Source organism: Pseudophryne corroboree, chromosome 3 (genome assembly GCF_028390025.1).
Source record: "Pseudophryne corroboree isolate aPseCor3 chromosome 3, aPseCor3.hap2, whole genome shotgun sequence".
NCBI classification, from domain to species: Eukaryota; Metazoa; Chordata; class Amphibia; order Anura; family Myobatrachidae; genus Pseudophryne; species Pseudophryne corroboree.
Genome location: NC_086446.1, coordinates 246,668,437 through 246,686,424, shown reverse-complemented (window position 1 = coordinate 246,686,424; position 17,988 = coordinate 246,668,437). Strand labels below are relative to the sequence as shown.

General features: G+C 41.3%; 1 protein-coding gene across 1 annotated transcript in view; it reads left to right on the top strand.

Annotated features, from left to right (window-relative positions):
- Positions 1-8,068: 8,068 nt before the first annotated feature.
- Positions 8,069-17,988, top strand: part of NFATC2 (nuclear factor of activated T cells 2) — a 202,036-nt gene continuing 192,116 nt past the window's right edge. Inside the window, exon 1 of the mRNA XM_063958976.1 lies at positions 8,069-8,361. Coding sequence (XP_063815046.1) covers positions 8,295-8,361 — 67 coding nt within the window. The 5' untranslated portion in view covers positions 8,069-8,294. The remainder of the gene's footprint in view (positions 8,362-17,988) is intronic.

The following is a 17,988-nucleotide window of genomic DNA, read 5'->3' as shown; positions in this document are numbered from 1 at the left end:
GACGTCAATTCCGGGACCTCCATCGCTAGAATCATCGCACAGGATATGTAACTACAGGGCTGGTCTTGTTTTGCACAAAATGTGTTTATGTCGCTTGGTTGCACATGCGATCACACACTTACAAAGTGAAAATACAATCCCCCGTGGGTGGCGACAATGCGTTTGCACGGCTGCTAAAAATAGCTAGTGAGCGATCAACTCAGAATGAGGGCCACAGTCACAGGTAAACAATAGCATAATGTAAAGCAAAGGAGGCCCCAACTGTGTCTATCTCAGAATCATGACTTCTGAGGAGTGACCCCGCCCTCTTGACAGGCCCCTCCCCCTCAACAGACTCTGCCTTCATTAGGGCTGCTTCCATGAATTTCCCAGGCTGGTGTTTGATCCCAATCCGCCCCTGGGCCTTGCTGTACCCTTTAAACATGTTACATTTGCAAGAGTACCATTAAGTTGTTATAGGTCATTAGTCTGAAGCCAACAGGTAATTGTATTCTCATAAGATTAAAAGCAACAGTATCTTAAATATAAATGAATAAAATGTCTGGGTGTCTCTTTTCCAGTTAATTATTCCTTGCTGACCAGTCTCTCAGTGTTCATTTTATTATGCGGTGAGGTCACAGGTCACTGAATCAACAGGCAGGGGCTCATGATGTCACCAAGGCCAAATTCAGTTGGAAAGATGTCAGCAGTGGGATACATGCTGCAAGAAAGAGGATTCCGCATACTGACGTCACTGGGAAGAGATAATGTTACAATGGTTTTTATAAAAATCTATGTCCCTGAAGTGGGCGTTGGACAAGTTTTATAGGGCTGTGAGTTGCAACATATTCATCAGCTTTTTTTTTAAAAACACAAAAAGTCAAAGTAGCTAACAGCCAAGAGTTAGTATCTCACTAGTGTAAAACAACATACCAAGGAGGTTTCTGTAGAGAATTGATTCCTTACAAGTAATTGAGATGATAGAGCAATCTGGCAGCTAAGATTTTTTTGACAATTTAATTTGTCAGTATTTAAACACTTTGAATACGGTGAAACCAAAAATGAAACATATCCGACGACCATTAGGTCACGGCAGCATAGGGCATTAATTCTTCCTCTACATCTATTACTAAAAAAAGGAACAGATTAGGAGAAAAGGAAGAAGTAAGATACTATAGGAGGGAGGCTGACTGGCTATATGGATAGAAACAGTCCTTAACCATTTTTACTAACTTAAGGCCTTGGACAGGGCTGTAATAAGGGTGGTGTGCCTTCAGTGGGTGCCCGGCTTTATCAGTGTGAACATCTGACCATGCTCTGCCTCCACATACCCTGGCCGCCACCACAACCAGCTTCTCCTCACACTATCCAGGAATGCTGTGCATAGTGGGTAGCTTTAGGCTTGTCACAAATCACTTTCTGTGAGTCAGAGACGTGGTCTGGGTAATCTGTACCCCCACACATGGCAGAAGGCATGAGAGTGGTTATGGCAGCTGTATGTGAAGCACTATGCAGCAAGTGAGTAGTGGGCTCGCAGCAGCAATGTACCTCCCCTAACCCCATTTGTGGGGCTCCAACATCCCTCAGCAACAGAAACAATTACTCACTCATAACATCATCCCACTTGTGGGACTCTTATAGTATAGATTATGGGAGAGCAGGAGGACTTTATAGATGGGGAACCCTGAGGGCCAGCACGCCCTCAAAGTCAGAAAGGAATGAGGAGAAGAAGGAATGAGGTGGAGGGGCTCTGTCGGGCATATGTATATAAGTGACTCTACCTGGCATAATGTGTATAAGGGGCTCTACCTAGCATAATGTGTATAAGAGGCTCTGCCTAGCATAATATGTATAAGGGGCTCTGTCTGGCACTATGGGGGTAATTCCGAGTTGATCGCAGCAGAAAACTTTTTAGCAGTTGGGCAAAACCATGTGCACTGCAGGTGTGGCAGATATAACATTTGCAGAGAGAGTTAGATATGGGTGGGTTAATTTGTTTCTGTGCAGGATAAATACTGGTTGCTTTATTTTTACACTGCAATTTAGATTTCAGTTTGAACACGCCCCGCCCAAATCTAACTCTCTCTACACATGTTATATCTGTCCCCTCTGCAGTGCACATGGTTTTGTCCAACTGCTAACAAGTTTTCTGCTGCGATCAACTTGGAATTAGGCCCCATGTGTATTAGGAGCTCTGCCTGGCATTATGTGTATTAGGAGCTCTTCCTGGCATTATGTGAAATAGGAGCTCTGCCCACCATAACGTGTATAATAGGCGTTACCTGGCATAATGTGTATAAGGAGCTCTACCTGGCATAATGTGTATAAGGGGCTCTACCTGGCATAACATGTATAGGGGGCTGTACCTGGCATAACATGTATAAGGGGCTCTACCTGGTATAACTTGTACAAGGGTCTCTACCTGGCATAACATGTACATGGAGCTCTTCCTGGCATAATGTGTACAAGGAGCTCTGCCTGGTATAATGTGTATAAGGGGCTTTTCCTGGCATTGTTCATTAGGAGCTCTGCCTGACATTATGTGTATTAGGAGCTCTGCTTGGCAGTATGTGTATTAGGAGCTCTTCCTGGCAGTATGTGTATTAGGAGCTCTGCCTGGCATAATGTGTATTAGGAGTTTTGCCTGGCATAATGTGTATAAGGGGCTCTACCTGTCATAACGTGTATAAGAGGCTCTACCTGGCATAATGTATATAAGGAGCTCTGCTTGGCATAATGTGTATAAGGAGCTCTACCTGGCATAATGTGTATAAGGGGCTCTACACTGCATAACATGTACACGGGGCTCTACCTGGCATAACATGTACAAGGGACACCGCCTGGCATAACATGTACAAGGGGTTCTACCTGGCATAATGGGTATAAGTAGCTCTACCTGGCATAATGTGTATAAGGGGCTTTACATGGCATAACATGTATAAGGGGCTCTGCCTGACATAATATGTATAAGGGGCTCTGGCTGGCATAATATGTACAAGGGACTCTACCTGGCATAACATGTACAAGGAGCTCTGCCCAGCATAACATGTACAAGGGGCTCTGCCTGGCATAACATGTACAAGGGGTTCTGCCTGGCATAATGTGTACAAGGGGCTTTGCCTGGCATAATGTGTATAAGGGGCTCTGTCTGGCGTAATATACATAAGGGGCTCTGCCTGGCATAATATATATAAGGTGCTCTGCCTGACATAACATGTATAAGGAGCTCTACCTGGCATTATATGTATAAGAGCCTCTGCCTGGCATGATGTGTATAAGGGGCTCTGCCTGGCATGATGTATATAACGGGCTTTGCCTGGCATGATGTGTATAAGGGGCTTTGCCTGGCATGAAGTGTATAAGGGGCTTTACCTGACAAAATGTGTATCAGGGGCTCTGCCTGGCATAGTTTGTATAAGTAGCCATACCTGTCATAACGTGTATAAGAGGCTATACTTGGCATAATGTGTATAAGGGGCTCTGCCTGATATAATGTGTATAAGGGGCTCTGCCTGATATTATGTGTATTAGGAGCTTTCCTGGCATTATGTGAATTAGGAGCTCTGCCTGTCATAACGTGTATAAGAGGCGCTACCTGGCATAATGTGTGTTAGGAGCTCTACCTGGCATAATGTGTATAAGGGGCTCTACCTGGCATAACATGTATAAGGGGCTGTACCTGGCATAAAATTTATAAGAGGCTCTACCTGGCATAACTAGTACAAGGGGCTCTACCTGGCATAACATGTACAAGGAGCTCTGCCTGGCATAACATGTACAAGGGGCTCTGCCTAGCATAATGTGTACAAGGGGCTCTGCCTGATATAATGTTTATAAGGGGCTCTGCCTGGCATGATGTATATAACAAGCTTTGCCTGGCATGATGTGTATAAGGGCTCTGCCTGGCATGAAGTGTATAAGGGGCTCTACCTGACATAATGTGTATCAGGGGCTCTGCCTGGTATAGTTTGTATAAGAAGCCATACCTATCATAATGTGTATAAGGGGCTCTGCCTGGTATAATGTTTATAAGGGGCTCTACCTAGCATAATGTGTATAAGAGGCTCTGTCTAGCATAATATGTATAAGGGGCTCTGCCTGGCACTATGTGTATTAGGAGCTCTGCCTGGCATTATGTGTATTAGGAGCTCTTCCTGGCATTATGTGAATTAGGAGCTCTGCCCAACATAACGTGTATAATAGGCGCTACCTGGCATAATGTGTATAAGGAGCTCTACCTGGCATAATGTGTATAAGGGGCTCTACCTGGCATAACATGTATAAGGGGCTGTACCTGGCATAACATGTATAAGGGGCTCTACCTGGCATAACTTGTACAAGGGGCTCTACCTGGCATAACATGTACAAGGAGCTCTTCCTGGCATAACATGTACAAGGGGCTCTGCCTGGCATAATGTGTATAAGGGGCTCTGTCTGGCATAATATATATAAGGGGCTCTGCCTGACATAACATGTATAAGGAGCTCTACCTGGCATAACTTGTACAAGGGGCTCTACCTGGCATAACATGTACAAGGAGCTCTACATGTCATAACATGTATAAGGGGCTCTGCCTGACATAATATGTACAAGGGGCTCTGGCTGGCATAACATGTACAAGGGACTATACCAGGCATAACATGTACAAGGGGCTCTGCCCGGCATAACATGTGCAAGGGGCTCTGCCTGGCATAACATGTACAAGGGGCTCTGCCTGGCATAATGTGTATAGGGGGCTCTGTCTGGCATAATATATATAAGGGGCTCTGCCTGACATAACATGTATAGGGAGCTCTACCTGGCATTATGTGTATAAGGGCCTCTGCCTGGATTAATATGTATAAGGGGCTCTGCCTGGCATGATGCATATAATGGGCTTTGCCTGGCATGATGTGTATAAGGTGCTCTTCCTGACATAATGTGTATCAGGGGCTCTGCCTGGCATAGTTTGTATGAGGAGCCATACCTGTCATAACGTGTTTAAGAGGCTATACTTGGTATAATGTGTATAAGGGGCTCTGCCTGGTATAATGTTTATAAGGGGCTCTGCTGGCATAATTTGTATAAGAGGCCCTACCTATCATATTGTGTATAAGAGGCTCTACTTGGCATAATATGTATAAGGGGCTCTGCCTGGTACAATGTTTACAAGGGACTCTGTCTGGCATAACGTGTATAAGGAGCTCTACCTGGCATAACATGTATAAGAGCTCTGCCTGGCACGATGTGTATAAGAGGCTCTGCCTGCCATGATGTGTATAAGGGGCTCTGCCTGGCATGATGTGTATAAGGGGCTCTACCTGACATAATGTGTATAAGGGGATCTGCCTGGCATTTTTTGTATAAGAGGCCCTACCTGTCACAGTGTGTATAAGAGGCTCTACTTGGCATAATGTGTACAAGGGGCTCTGCCTGGTATAATGTTTATAAGGGGCTCTGCCTGGCATAATGTGTATAAGGGGCTCTGTCTGGCATAATATATATAAGGGGCTCTGCCTGGCATAACATGTATAAGGAGCTCTGCCTGGCATAACATGTATAAGGAGCTGTACCTGGCATGATGTGTATAAGAGCTCTGCCTGGCACGATGTGTATAAGGGGCTTTGTTCATTAGGAGCTCTGCCTGACATTATGTGTATTAGGAGCTCTGCTTGGCAGTATGTGTATTAGGAGCTCTTCCTGGCAGTATGTGTATTAGGATCTCTGCCTGGCATAATGTGTGTTAGGAGCTCTGCCTGGCATAATGTGTATAAGGGGCACTACCTGTCACGATGTGTATAAGAGGCTCTACCTGGCATAATGTGTATAAGGAGCTCTACTTGGCATAATGTGTATAAGGGGCTCTACCTGGCATAATGTGTATAAGGGGCTCTACACTGCATAACATGTACAAGGGGCTCTACCTGGCATATTATGTACAAGGGGCTCCACCTGTCATAACATGTACAAGGGGTTCTACCTGGCATAATGGGTATAAGTGGCTCTACCTGGCATAATGTGTATAAGGGGCTCTACATGGCATAACACTTTATAAGGGGCTCTGCCTGACATAATATGTATAAGGGGCTCTGGCTGGCATAACATGTACAAGGGACTCTACCTGGCATAACATGTACAAGGGGCACTGCCCAGCATAACATGTACAAGGGGCTCTGCCTGGCATAACATGTACAGGGGGCTCTGTCTGGCATAACATGTGCAAGGGGCTCTGCCTGGTATAATGTTTATAAGGGGCTTTGCCTGGCATAATGTGTATAAGGGGCTCTGTCTGGAATAATATATATAAGGGGCTCTGCCTGGCATAATATATATAAGGTGCTCTGCCTGACCTAACATGTATAAGGAGCTCTACCTGGCATTATGTGTATAAGGGCCTCTGCCTGGCACAATGTGTATAAGGGGCTCTGCCTGGCATGATGTATATAAAGGGCTTTGCCTGGCATGATGTGTATAAGGGGCTCTGCCTGGCATGAAGTGTATAAGGGGCTCTACCTGACATAATGTGTATCAGGGGCTCTGCCTGGAATAGTTTGTATGAGAAGCCATACCTGTCATAACGTGTATAAGAGGCTATACTTGGCATAATGTGTATAAGGGGTTCTGCCTTGCATAATGTGTATAAGGGGCTCTACCTGACATAATGTGTATAAGGGGCTCTGCTGGCATAATTTGTATAAGAGGCCCTACCTGTCATATTGTGTATAAGAGGCTCTACTTGGCATAATATGTATAAGGGGCTCTGCCTGGTACAATGTTTACAAGGGACTCTGTCTGGCATAACGTGTATAAGGAGCTCTATCTGGCATAACATGTATAAGAGCTCTGCCTGGCACGTTGTGTATTAGAGGCTCTGCCTGCCATGATGTGTATAAGGGGCACTGCCTGGCGCGATGTGTATAAGGGGCTCTGCCTGGCATGATGTGTATAAGGGGCTCTACCTGACATAATGTGTATAAGGGGATCTGCCTGGCATTTTTTGTATAAGAGGCCCTACCTGTCACAGTGTGTATAATAGGCTCTACTTGGCATAATGTGAACAAGGGGCTCTGCCTGGTATAATGTTTATAAGGGGCTTTGCCTGGCATAATGTGTATAAGGGGCTCTACCTGGCATAATGTGTATAATGGGTTCTATTTTGTTGCGTAACGTGTATGTTAGTACTGTGTGTTGGAATGTGAATAACTGATGTTACTGTGTGGTGTAATGTGACTTTTGGACAATACTGTGTGGTGTATTGTGACTTGTGGACACTACTGTATGGTATAATGTATTGGTATTATTCTGTGGCCCCGCACTTTCCACATGAAGCCATGATACTATATTTTTTAAGCGTGCCATCGGCACACACTGTCTGTAATTTAAATGGGGAAGGGGGGGGGGGGGGCACCAATTCTCTTTCTGGTACAGGGCAAAATGTCTCCTTATGGCACTGGCCTTGGATGAAACTCTCCCTGAAATGCTCCCTACAATTTTGCATCATGGTCAGCAAAAAATAACTGGATAATGTAGACATTATCCATATTAAATCTTTATCTAAGACTTGCATGCATAATACATATGTCTGGCCACTTCTTTCAGTCCAAATATTTATACTCCCAGGGAAAAAAGTTAACAGTCAGAGTCTGACAGCCGAGCAATTGTTAGTTAACCCCTTTTACAGCAGGACTGCAGGTGATGTAATGGCACTGCACAGCCTACCAGCGCTAATGGGTTTAAACAGAAGCTGTGCTGTGCCTGCAGTTTTATTAGCAAGAGCACACACAACATTTTTCTCTCCCTCTCTTTTTTTTCACAAATATATTACTGGGTATTTTTCCTCCTCTCTCCCCTCATAGCTCAGTGTTCAACAATTAAGTGCTTGTACTGCTAGACTGAGAGAGCCTCAGAGAGCTGGCTTGGCCCAAGGCTGGGAGACGTCATGGATTCCTCAGTGTGAAGTTTGCAGGAAAGCCCTCAGTTTAGAAGATGGAGCAGATCCAAACGTTCCCATAGCAATGGGATAAACAGGAGGAAACAGTGAGGGAATCCCGTTATTCAAACACTATAAACACTCAGAGCAGGGAAGGAAGTGGCCTTTCCCTCTCTAGTAACTCAGATCATAGACAACTGCTCTCACTTTATGTCAAGCTCTCATCCTCGGTGGTTCCTCTCCTCCAGGTTTCTAAACTGAAAGGGTCTCCCTCCCCCTCCCCAATTTTTTTTCCTCTCCTTTTATTTTGACAAGCAGCATTGGTGTAATATGAGCCACAGAAGATTTATATCTTCATAAATATCCATTTTCTATTTTTTTCCTATATATTTTTTTTTGTATCCAAATGCAGAGAGAAGCAGCCTACAGATTGACGCAATATCATCACCGCATAATGCGATCTATGGATCAAGGTATGTTTATGCAATGGGAGGGGGAGAAGTAACACAGTGGCACTATATAAGGGCATTTCTAGCAGATATTTGGGGGTGGGTATATTGATATCTAAGAAAATAGCAAATTGTAACACATATTATATATCATTTATGCGATAAATCAGTATATAAACTCCTGGATAACATACAAATTTACATACAGTATAGTAATTCTGTATATATAGGAATGTGATTTAAAATGTGTACTTGAATAAGCAGCTATACATGCATAAAAACAAATGTATTTTAGGCCAAATGCTATGAAATCTTTTCACAAATACTTTATGGCTTTTATTATGACACTTGTAATATCACTCATTATAGGGATCTACTGTATATAGCAACCTATATTTTTGGGAATGGTTAAAATAGTATGTAACGTATAAGAATATCTTGTACCTGTATGTCGGATAATGCTACTTAAGTTTAAAGAAGTAAAAAGGGCTGTGGAATGGCTTTGGAAGCGCTTTAATTAGAATCGGATTGTTTATATTACTCCGCAACACAAGGTTATACTAACAGAGTCTCTGTTCTATCTCCGACATAGGTGCTAGTAAGTGGATAATTAGGAGTTACAAATCTCTGCACCACTTAATATATCTCTAACCATAGCAATCGATTAAACCCCTGCATTGCTGAATAGGAAGGCAGTTTACAAATACATTTCTAAGACAAAGTAGTTAGAAGAAGTAAAAATCAAGCGTAAACTGAAAAGTTGAAAACCCTATAGAAAGTGACAGTAACCAAAAGATGCTAGTTGCTTTGCATTGTATTCAACGTCAGAGCATTGCATGAGACTGTCTGGCCCAATGACCCTGTAATGTATGCATTGGGAGATTAAACACATGCTGCATATTTACATGCTGGGACTTGCGATTTTGGTACCTGCTTTGGGCTAGAAAAAAGGCCTTTCATCTTCTTAATCTTAATTTGTACGATTATAAAGGCTTAATCTTACTCTTTAAGGTTTAATAATTTGCATCCAAACATAGAAAGAAATAATTATAATATTGCCATGTAAAATGCCCGCAGTATGCAGTGACAATAGCACTGATTTCTAACCAAGTACATTTATTTCAGCATAGGCATAATGAAGCTGGTTATAGTGAATACATGTATTGCAGACTGCAGGAGCCTTGACTAAGTCCATCCTTTGATGGGTCTGTGTTTATTTCCACTTGTGTGATTACTTGTGGGTACTGGTTGGAGGGTACCACGTAATTAAAAGAGATTTAGTGTACACAGCAACCAGTCTGGGTTTATAGTGTAAACGTACATCATACCGGTAGCTGGAAAGAATGTGCTTCTACCAAAATTAGGTCACCATCAGGCAAATGTGAGAGGGAATTCCGTTTGGGGAAAGAAAAAAAACAACTATTATTAATAGGTTAGAACTTTGGCTAGTGGCATAAAACTGGCTGCCAGAACGTTCCCACACATTTTCTGAAGGAGGTCCAATCTTATCTGGAAGGTATGACTGTAAGGCTAGGAGTTATCCCACTGAGGAGAACTTCTGAACCCCACAGACCCCTTGCCATGAGCCATGTCCTCAAGGACCAAACAGAGTGACTCATTTTCCTGTCTCAAAACACAACCGGAGATAATGTGGATCTTATTTTAAATGTCATATTTTGGATAAAAGTCTCACATGCATACAGTATATTTAAAGTGCTTCAAATCGTTAACATTATGTACTTTTAAATATATATTACACAGTCATATAGGTATTGAATTCATTGCCCAAATTTCTGAAAACAGAAGAAAAAGTAAATGATAACAGTTGCTGTGTGATTATGTCATATAGACAGACATGGTCACAAGTGTCTCCTATGGCCTCAGTGAGGAGCAATGCTAAACTGTTTCATGAGGGCTTAAAGAAAGAAAAAACACTTTATCTGGAAAACCCTTCAACCTATATATACTGGAAATGTAAACTTGCTGTCAGACTAAATGATACCCACATGATGGGAGATGACGTGGTTATATCTAGCTATACTCCCGCAGTTTCAATGGATTGCTGCTATTCACTGTGCTACTAAACAATAAGTGTCAGATTTATTATTAATTCATTTTTGTGTATTAGACTAAATTTTCCAGCTTCAATGGATTAGGTGGAAACGTAGAAAGCTGCGGTTATTTTATTGGTTTTTAATCCACTGTACACTGCTGACAATTTTCAACACTGAAATTACTAGTGATGTGCGTATGTTTCAAAACCTCAAAATCATGTGTGAGTTAGTGTATTGCCCATAAGTAATGGTAAGAAAATAAAAACCTCTCTCCCTTTCTTTAAAGGGGCAGTGCTACTAAGTAGCTGTCAAAATTCTCCGGTGGGGGGGAGGGTGTGGGTTTGGGCACGAACGTCATGCTCCTTGGTTTGTATGGACCAAATTAAAGCAGCATTGGGATCTTCTTTGGGATCCCTGGCTGGTGCACATCAAGAAAATATAATAAAGAGGAGTTTAGTTAAAAATTAATGAGTTCCACTGTTTATATAATTTTTTGTAACAGAGCTCCCTTAGTTTATGTAAGATGTCATTTATGTGGCAACATTACTTATAATCCTTTCAGCCCCATAATACTTTTTACAGTAGAGTGGCTTATAAAATGACTTACCTACAATCTATTTATCTTGATCCATGGTAATAGATTGGGAGGGTTGAAAAAAAAATATTCCTCATAGAAGTAATATGGACTGTATGACCAGTAAGGCGGCATACATAATAGATGACTAGCCAATCAGGAGCAGTCTCCAATCCATCCCATTGGATTACTTTGTATCAAGAAGAGGACAGGGAATTATGATAGGCAGAAGAAGGGAATGGTTTTTTTTTCTGGCATTTGCCGACAGGTCAGACAGCGATTTTCAAAAATGAGACTGACTGCTGCTATGCAAACCTGACAGCCCAGCACACAGCAACAGGTGCTTGGCTGGGGAAAGAGGCTGCTGCCAGTGATAGGTAAAGTGGGCGGGGATGTGGGGGTGGTTTGCACAGACCCAGGCCCCTTCGAGAAACCCTGGTAATTCGTACACCCCTATCCCCCCTCTCAGCACCACTGTACACAGTGACCGCAATAACTGGTGAAAGCTAAAAAAAAAGACTTAGGCCAGCAAATGGATTACTAAGACACAAAAATAACATGTTTAAGTCATTAACTTACTTTTACAACTAAAGTACGCATTTATATATGTGCACAACAGTACTGTTTCATGAGCGTCTCTTTAACAACTGATCTCTGCCTTTATTTTGGATCAAAGTCAAATATATCACCAAATATTTTTTTTAAAGAAATTAAAAGATACTATGTACGAACAGCAGTTTTCAAGAAAAAATGCCAAAAATAGTTTGCTCACTATATCCATAACTTAACTGCTAAACCAATCCCAGATGCTACAAAGAATACAAGGAGCGGAGAAAAGATTTCAAAATTTGGGAGCCAGTCACAGACCATGGGAAAAGGCTCTGCCATTTAAATGAACAGAAATTTAGTCCAAAAAGTTTTGCGCCATCAATAAAAATCACAGTTGTTATGGCTACCTGGCTTATTGGTAAACTGTGGGAAATACAACAACTACTGTATTTAGTCAAACACAAAATTGTGGTAGAATACAGGAATTTCACTTTAACACTTAACATGCATTTTTCATGACAAGAAACAGCAGACGACACTTATATGGCAGTCATTCACACCAGTATTGTGTACTTCACATGAACTTATTATATTATATTCATACTGCTGTTAAATAAAAAGTCACATAAGGTCACATGACAGAACTGGCCGTTCTTTTGAAATGTGCCCACAATCAGTGTACCAGTTGTTAACCCTGTGGCCTTCATTCATGGGGAACACGCAAATACAGCACATTATAAACACACTAGGGCTCGTTTATTGTTATTGCATCTAAGTGCCCAATTTGAACTAAAATATATCAATCAATTAGACACTTTCATCAACTTACTTGCACTTCACAAATATATTTAAGCTGATTGATTGGGGTTGTGGTTCAATGCAAATTTGGCACCTAAATGCAATGTTATTAATAGTCTTAATGATTAAGGGGTCAGTAGCAATGCCTTGGCTTTCTGAAATAGAAGTTATCTTGGGGCTTCTAAATGCCATATCATTTTGCTCAACCTACATATGTTATATTTCTATAGCATGGCTCCACAACTGTCCTAAATGTCTCTCTGTATACATGTTTTTATATATGTTAGTCAGAATGAGGGCAATTCAATTGTTTATTTTGGGGCACCCAAAGTTGGAGCAATTCAATCGTTAGGTCTTGTGTTGGCACACAGGACTAGTAGCTTGATACTGTACTGTTAGTGATGGCGAGACCCAGGTTCAATGCCAAAGGCTCTAGCAATTCAATTGTTGCTCCGATTGGGTGCACATTATTTCTGATAAGACCAAACACAACGGGTGTTTCACTGGGCAAAGTGGCTATAAAATACTAAAATACTAATTCCCAGTGTGAAAAGTCCTGTTTGAGTCACTTTTCGCATATTACAGTTCAATATCTCAGTAAGGGGTGAACTGAAATGTGTGTGTGTGTGTGTGTGTGTGTGTGTGTGTGTGTGTGTGTGTGTGTGTCCACGGCAATTCGCAATGGAATAGAGAAACAATTAAATTGCTCCATTGGGCGGCATCTAGTTGCAGCCACAGAGTAAAACAATTGAATTGCCCACAATGTGTCTCTCGAGGAACAGAGATAGAAAACAGATGAAGTCAGTAATTAGGATAGGGGTGATTGAAATTAATAGTATTTAGAAGCTAGTTAGCGGAATCTTGGAGTCAGTTTTACAGATGGACACTGACTGAGTTTTCCACCTTCACTAACGTAATTTTCTAACGTTTTAAACACTCCTGCAGCATTCTCTAAATACGAGGGTAATCCAGAAAGTAAATACTGTTTGCACATTCCAGCTGTGCAGCACTTTCAGCCTCCCCAATTCATAGTCATGGTTTCCCTAACCTGTTTCTAGTGAACTGTGAGTGGCGTGCCATTATAGTTGTTTTTGGCTATGTTGTGTATTATCAAAATGACCCCTATGATGCAAAATCCCTCTGACTGTGAAGTGAGGAGTATTATTCAATTTATTTAACACACAGAAAGCAAAACCTGATGAAATTTATCATCAATTAAAGCGGTGTATGTTGATGTCATAGAGTTGTGTGAAACGTTTAATAATAGACAAATTAACACACATGACGAAGAATGACTGGGACGCCGTCACTTGTCACAGTTTTGGGTGGGAGGTTTTTCGATCATCCACCCTAAATTCCAGACATTACTCCAAGCGATTTTCACCTTTTCACTAAGCTCAGAGAGTTCCTGAGTGGAAAACGTTTTGGAAGTGATAATGAGTTGAAGCTTGCAGTCAACAACTGGCTCAATGACCTGGAAGCAACTGAGTACAACAATTGGACTCTAAAGCTTGTGGACAGATGTGACAAATGCTTGAAGAAGGTAATTATGTGGAGAAATAAACTAAGGTACTCTGGGCTTGATACCTGTTTCTAAGTAAAGCAAAAAAGCAAGCACTGGGCAAAACCATGTTGTACTGCAGGTGGAGCAGATGTAGACATGTGTAAAGAGATTTAGATTTGGGTGGGTATATTTTTTTCTGTGCAGGGTAAATGCTGGCTGCTTTTGCATTCAGCCCACAAATACTGGAGAGCTTTATTCTTACACTGGAAATTAGATTTCAGTTTGAACACACCTCTCCAAATCTTACTCTCTCTGCATACAGTATGTTACATCTGCCACACCTGCAGTGCAGCAATGTTTTGCACAGTTGCTTGTTTTTTTACTTTACTTACAAACATGAATCACGCTGTCTGTGTTTAAAAATAAAAAATAAATAAATGTATATATATATATATATATATATATATATATATAATTATTATTATTATTATTATTATATAACCAAACGGTCTTTACTTTCTGGATTACCCTTGTAGATTACTTTGTATATCTGTTTTTTTTAACAGTTTTTTCCCCCCCAGACTTGTATTTACATCATGCAGAAGTGGTTTAGTTCCATTGCCCACACGTGACACAAAGGGCTGATGCAGACTGCTTCCTATGCCAGCTATGGCAGCATACTGTATCTTGCATGAAAGCTTTCTGAAATCTGGATGCATGCATATGTCTAGGTCATTTGTGCAAACTGGCTCTTACAGCAGGCTGTACTTGCTGTGGCAGGATAGGGAGAATATGGTAGATGCTTTGTAACATGGGCATTGTACAATAAGGTTATGAAATTAAATTAACAATTGCGAACACACACACAGAAACCTAAAAGAGCAATATTATTTACTGGGGCAGGTGGAAATAGCTTATGAAGGTCTTCAGCACTAAACCGCAAGTAACTGGCTGTTTAGGAAAGTACTACTGACATTAATTTGTGCTTTCTCAGCTGCAAGGGCATGTATTTAGCTTTTATTTAATGGGAAGCAGAGTTGTTTCTGACATACTAGAGAAGTATTCGAAAGGTTTACTGATGTATAAATGTGGATGCGTATTTTGTAAATGATCAACACAAATACTATAAACGTGTACATGACATATGCCTGGTGTAATGCAGGCACATACTACTGGTACTGGTGATGACATGCATGAAGTTTTAGCAAATACATATTGCGCCTGCGTTTTGGGGTGCAACTGTAGTGAACTCTGCATAAGCCCCGATGTATCAGATGGCAAGAAGAGAGTAGAGAGCCTAATGATATAAATACAGGGCTGAACATAACACGGAGAAGCAATGTAGATAGTTGTCATTGAGCATGTACCAGTAAATATATTAACTACAACACACACTCGGACAATTGCAGGTGCATTTCTGTGAACGTAGTAGTCACTATTTCACTGAAAGGGGAGTGAGGGAAAATAGTCTCTTTGGGGGGATTTAATTCAGCACAGAGTGTCTCTTGAACATTCAGGTAAAGGCAGTGAGTGTGCTCCATTTTCCTCAGGTGTTCCATAACTGCATGTTTTAGAGTTAGTAAGACCTTTATTGATGCCAAAAGCTTTTGGAGCCAAAAGCATGATAAAACTTGATGGAGGGATGAGTTGTTCCACTATATATGTGCAAATCACCAGCACAGGCATCCATAGCTAAAGTTCTCTTTAAGGGGCCAATTTATCACCCTCCGCATCCTCAGATGCGGATGTGAGGTGATAAAATCGACCCAATCCGCACTGCGATAATTTATTACATTGCACGGATGTATCAATTATCGCATGCAGGGACAGAGCTTGTGAGCAAGCCCTGTCCCTGTGAATGCCCTCTGCAGCATTATCGGGGTATTTTTCATTTTTCTGTGTCTGCCCCAGTTTTGCTATTAGGGAATTGGAAAACTGTGGCAGGGGATGCTGGGATATGTAGTTTCACAATAGCCGGAGAGCCACAGGTTGGCCAGGCCTGATATAGGGAAGGTTAAAGTGAATGAGTGATTTATACACTTGTTTGATGGCCTTCTGTGTAACTAAAGAGAGGAGCAGGAAGGAGATGGGAGTGAACCTGTCACCTGTGAAAAATCACTAGTGCCTCGACCAGTTTCAAATACATTTTTCTTCCTCTTCCTTACCCTTTGAATATTGAGATAAAGGGGCCCGACAATCTGTTTTATCTGGCTGACCTTCCCTCATTCTTTTTTTTGTTATTATTATTGTAATATTTTGCCCTTTTTCTATCTAATTTTACTGAGAAAACCTAAAGCAGCTGTAAAAACACAACACAGTGATTTTCAGAACAAGAATCTGAGATTCTGACACAAAGACATTGATATGTCATCGGCGAGGTGACGCTGGTGTGTTTCATGAGAGAAAAAAAATAAAACAATGACATTTTCCAGCAAAAAGAAAACACTGAAATATGATTTTTATATCAATTAGATACTAGTGGAGTCAGAGAAACAGCTGAGACCTATTACCAAAAAGACAGAGGCCCTAAATTAGTCAAACTCACCAAACAGTCAGCTGACAAGACTGGAGACACAATTATTTGATATTAGTAGGTCATGTGTTTTAATTTAAGACTTGAATATTTTTAGCTGGAACTCAGTGCCAATAAAACACAACAGGCAGAGCCAAGCGGTACCAGAAGACTTCATTCTATAGGTTCAAAATCATAAGGAAATTTAATTGTATACACTTTATTTTAAATATATATATATATATATATATGTGTGTGTGTTAGAATGCAGGAAATTTTCAGATTACATTTCTAATCTACAACTCTCAAGACGGTGTGAGTTGTAATTCATCAAGTGTTTTATGACGACAATGATCAATAACATGCTCTCCTTCCATCAAGAGGCTCCATACACTAGCACATGGCTTATCCTGATGTAGTCATTACTTGGGTAATGGCTATACACAGCATATCTCAAATTAGATGAATTAAGTTTAAAGTAGACCATGAGTAAAACAGTGTCGCTCCACTCATTCTGCTGTTCTGAGTGTGTCATCTGACAGATGATGTTGACATAACTAGCTGGTCAAAAGCGACTGTCAATTAAGGCCCCAACAGATTGGCTATTTAAACGTCACCAGGTACTGCAGAATTGTAAGCAGAGTAGCTGCAGGTATGAGTCCCCTGTGCATGCTGGTATTTCTTAGGCACTTCAGCCACCCACCTTGACAAACAGGGAGGCTTAGCTTAAAAAAAGGAAACAGATGAAGAGCATTTATGTTTATGTTTTTTATGTTTCATCACACGTGCTGCAACAGAGGATAGAAATGAAAATTCTATAACTCAAAGTTTGTGCAAGCATGCTAATATCAAACACATCTAACATTTGCTACTTCCTATGATGCATTGGGAGGCATATGTGCATTCAGCAAGTCGATAATGACTATATAGACAGTTATGTCGACAGCAGAATGTTGAACATGTCAACATAATCATAATGTCAGCAATATACAAATGTTAGGGTTACAGCAGTGTCAACATGTTCCAAGTTGACATTGTACATATAGACATTATGAACATGTCAATATGGAGTGTCTGATGACATACTGTAGTCTAAATTATGACTGACAACAATATAAATGTTAACACATCATACCTAACCCAGTTCTGCTGAAATATAGAAAGACTGGCACTCAGCTGTAGCGCCACAAGTGCCTGGAAATATATACACAGGCTTGGACTGGCCCACAAGGGTACAGAGGAACCCACCGGTGGGCCCCACTGCCTGGGGGCCCACCTCCTGCTCGAAGGATCAGGTTCCAGACTGTGCACTTGAATTATACATTATACACATGTTACCTTATACTGGACTATGGTGTATATTCTACAGTGCTGTTATTAATCTGTTATTAATCTGGTACATTATCATGCATGCAGCAGCTGAATTTACTATATATAGTTATGAAGGGGTCCAGACGTTGCATTCTCTAACGGTTAGTCAAACCAATGAGGTGGCAGGCCACACCCCCTCTGCAGACTGACCACACCCCAAAACATGGGCCCCTACCGCTGCATTCCCCCGGTGGGCCCTACATGCCCCAGTCCGACGCTGTATATACATATAACATGCACAAGTTTAGTAGCTACTTTGTGTTATGGAACTTTTATTTTATATCATTTT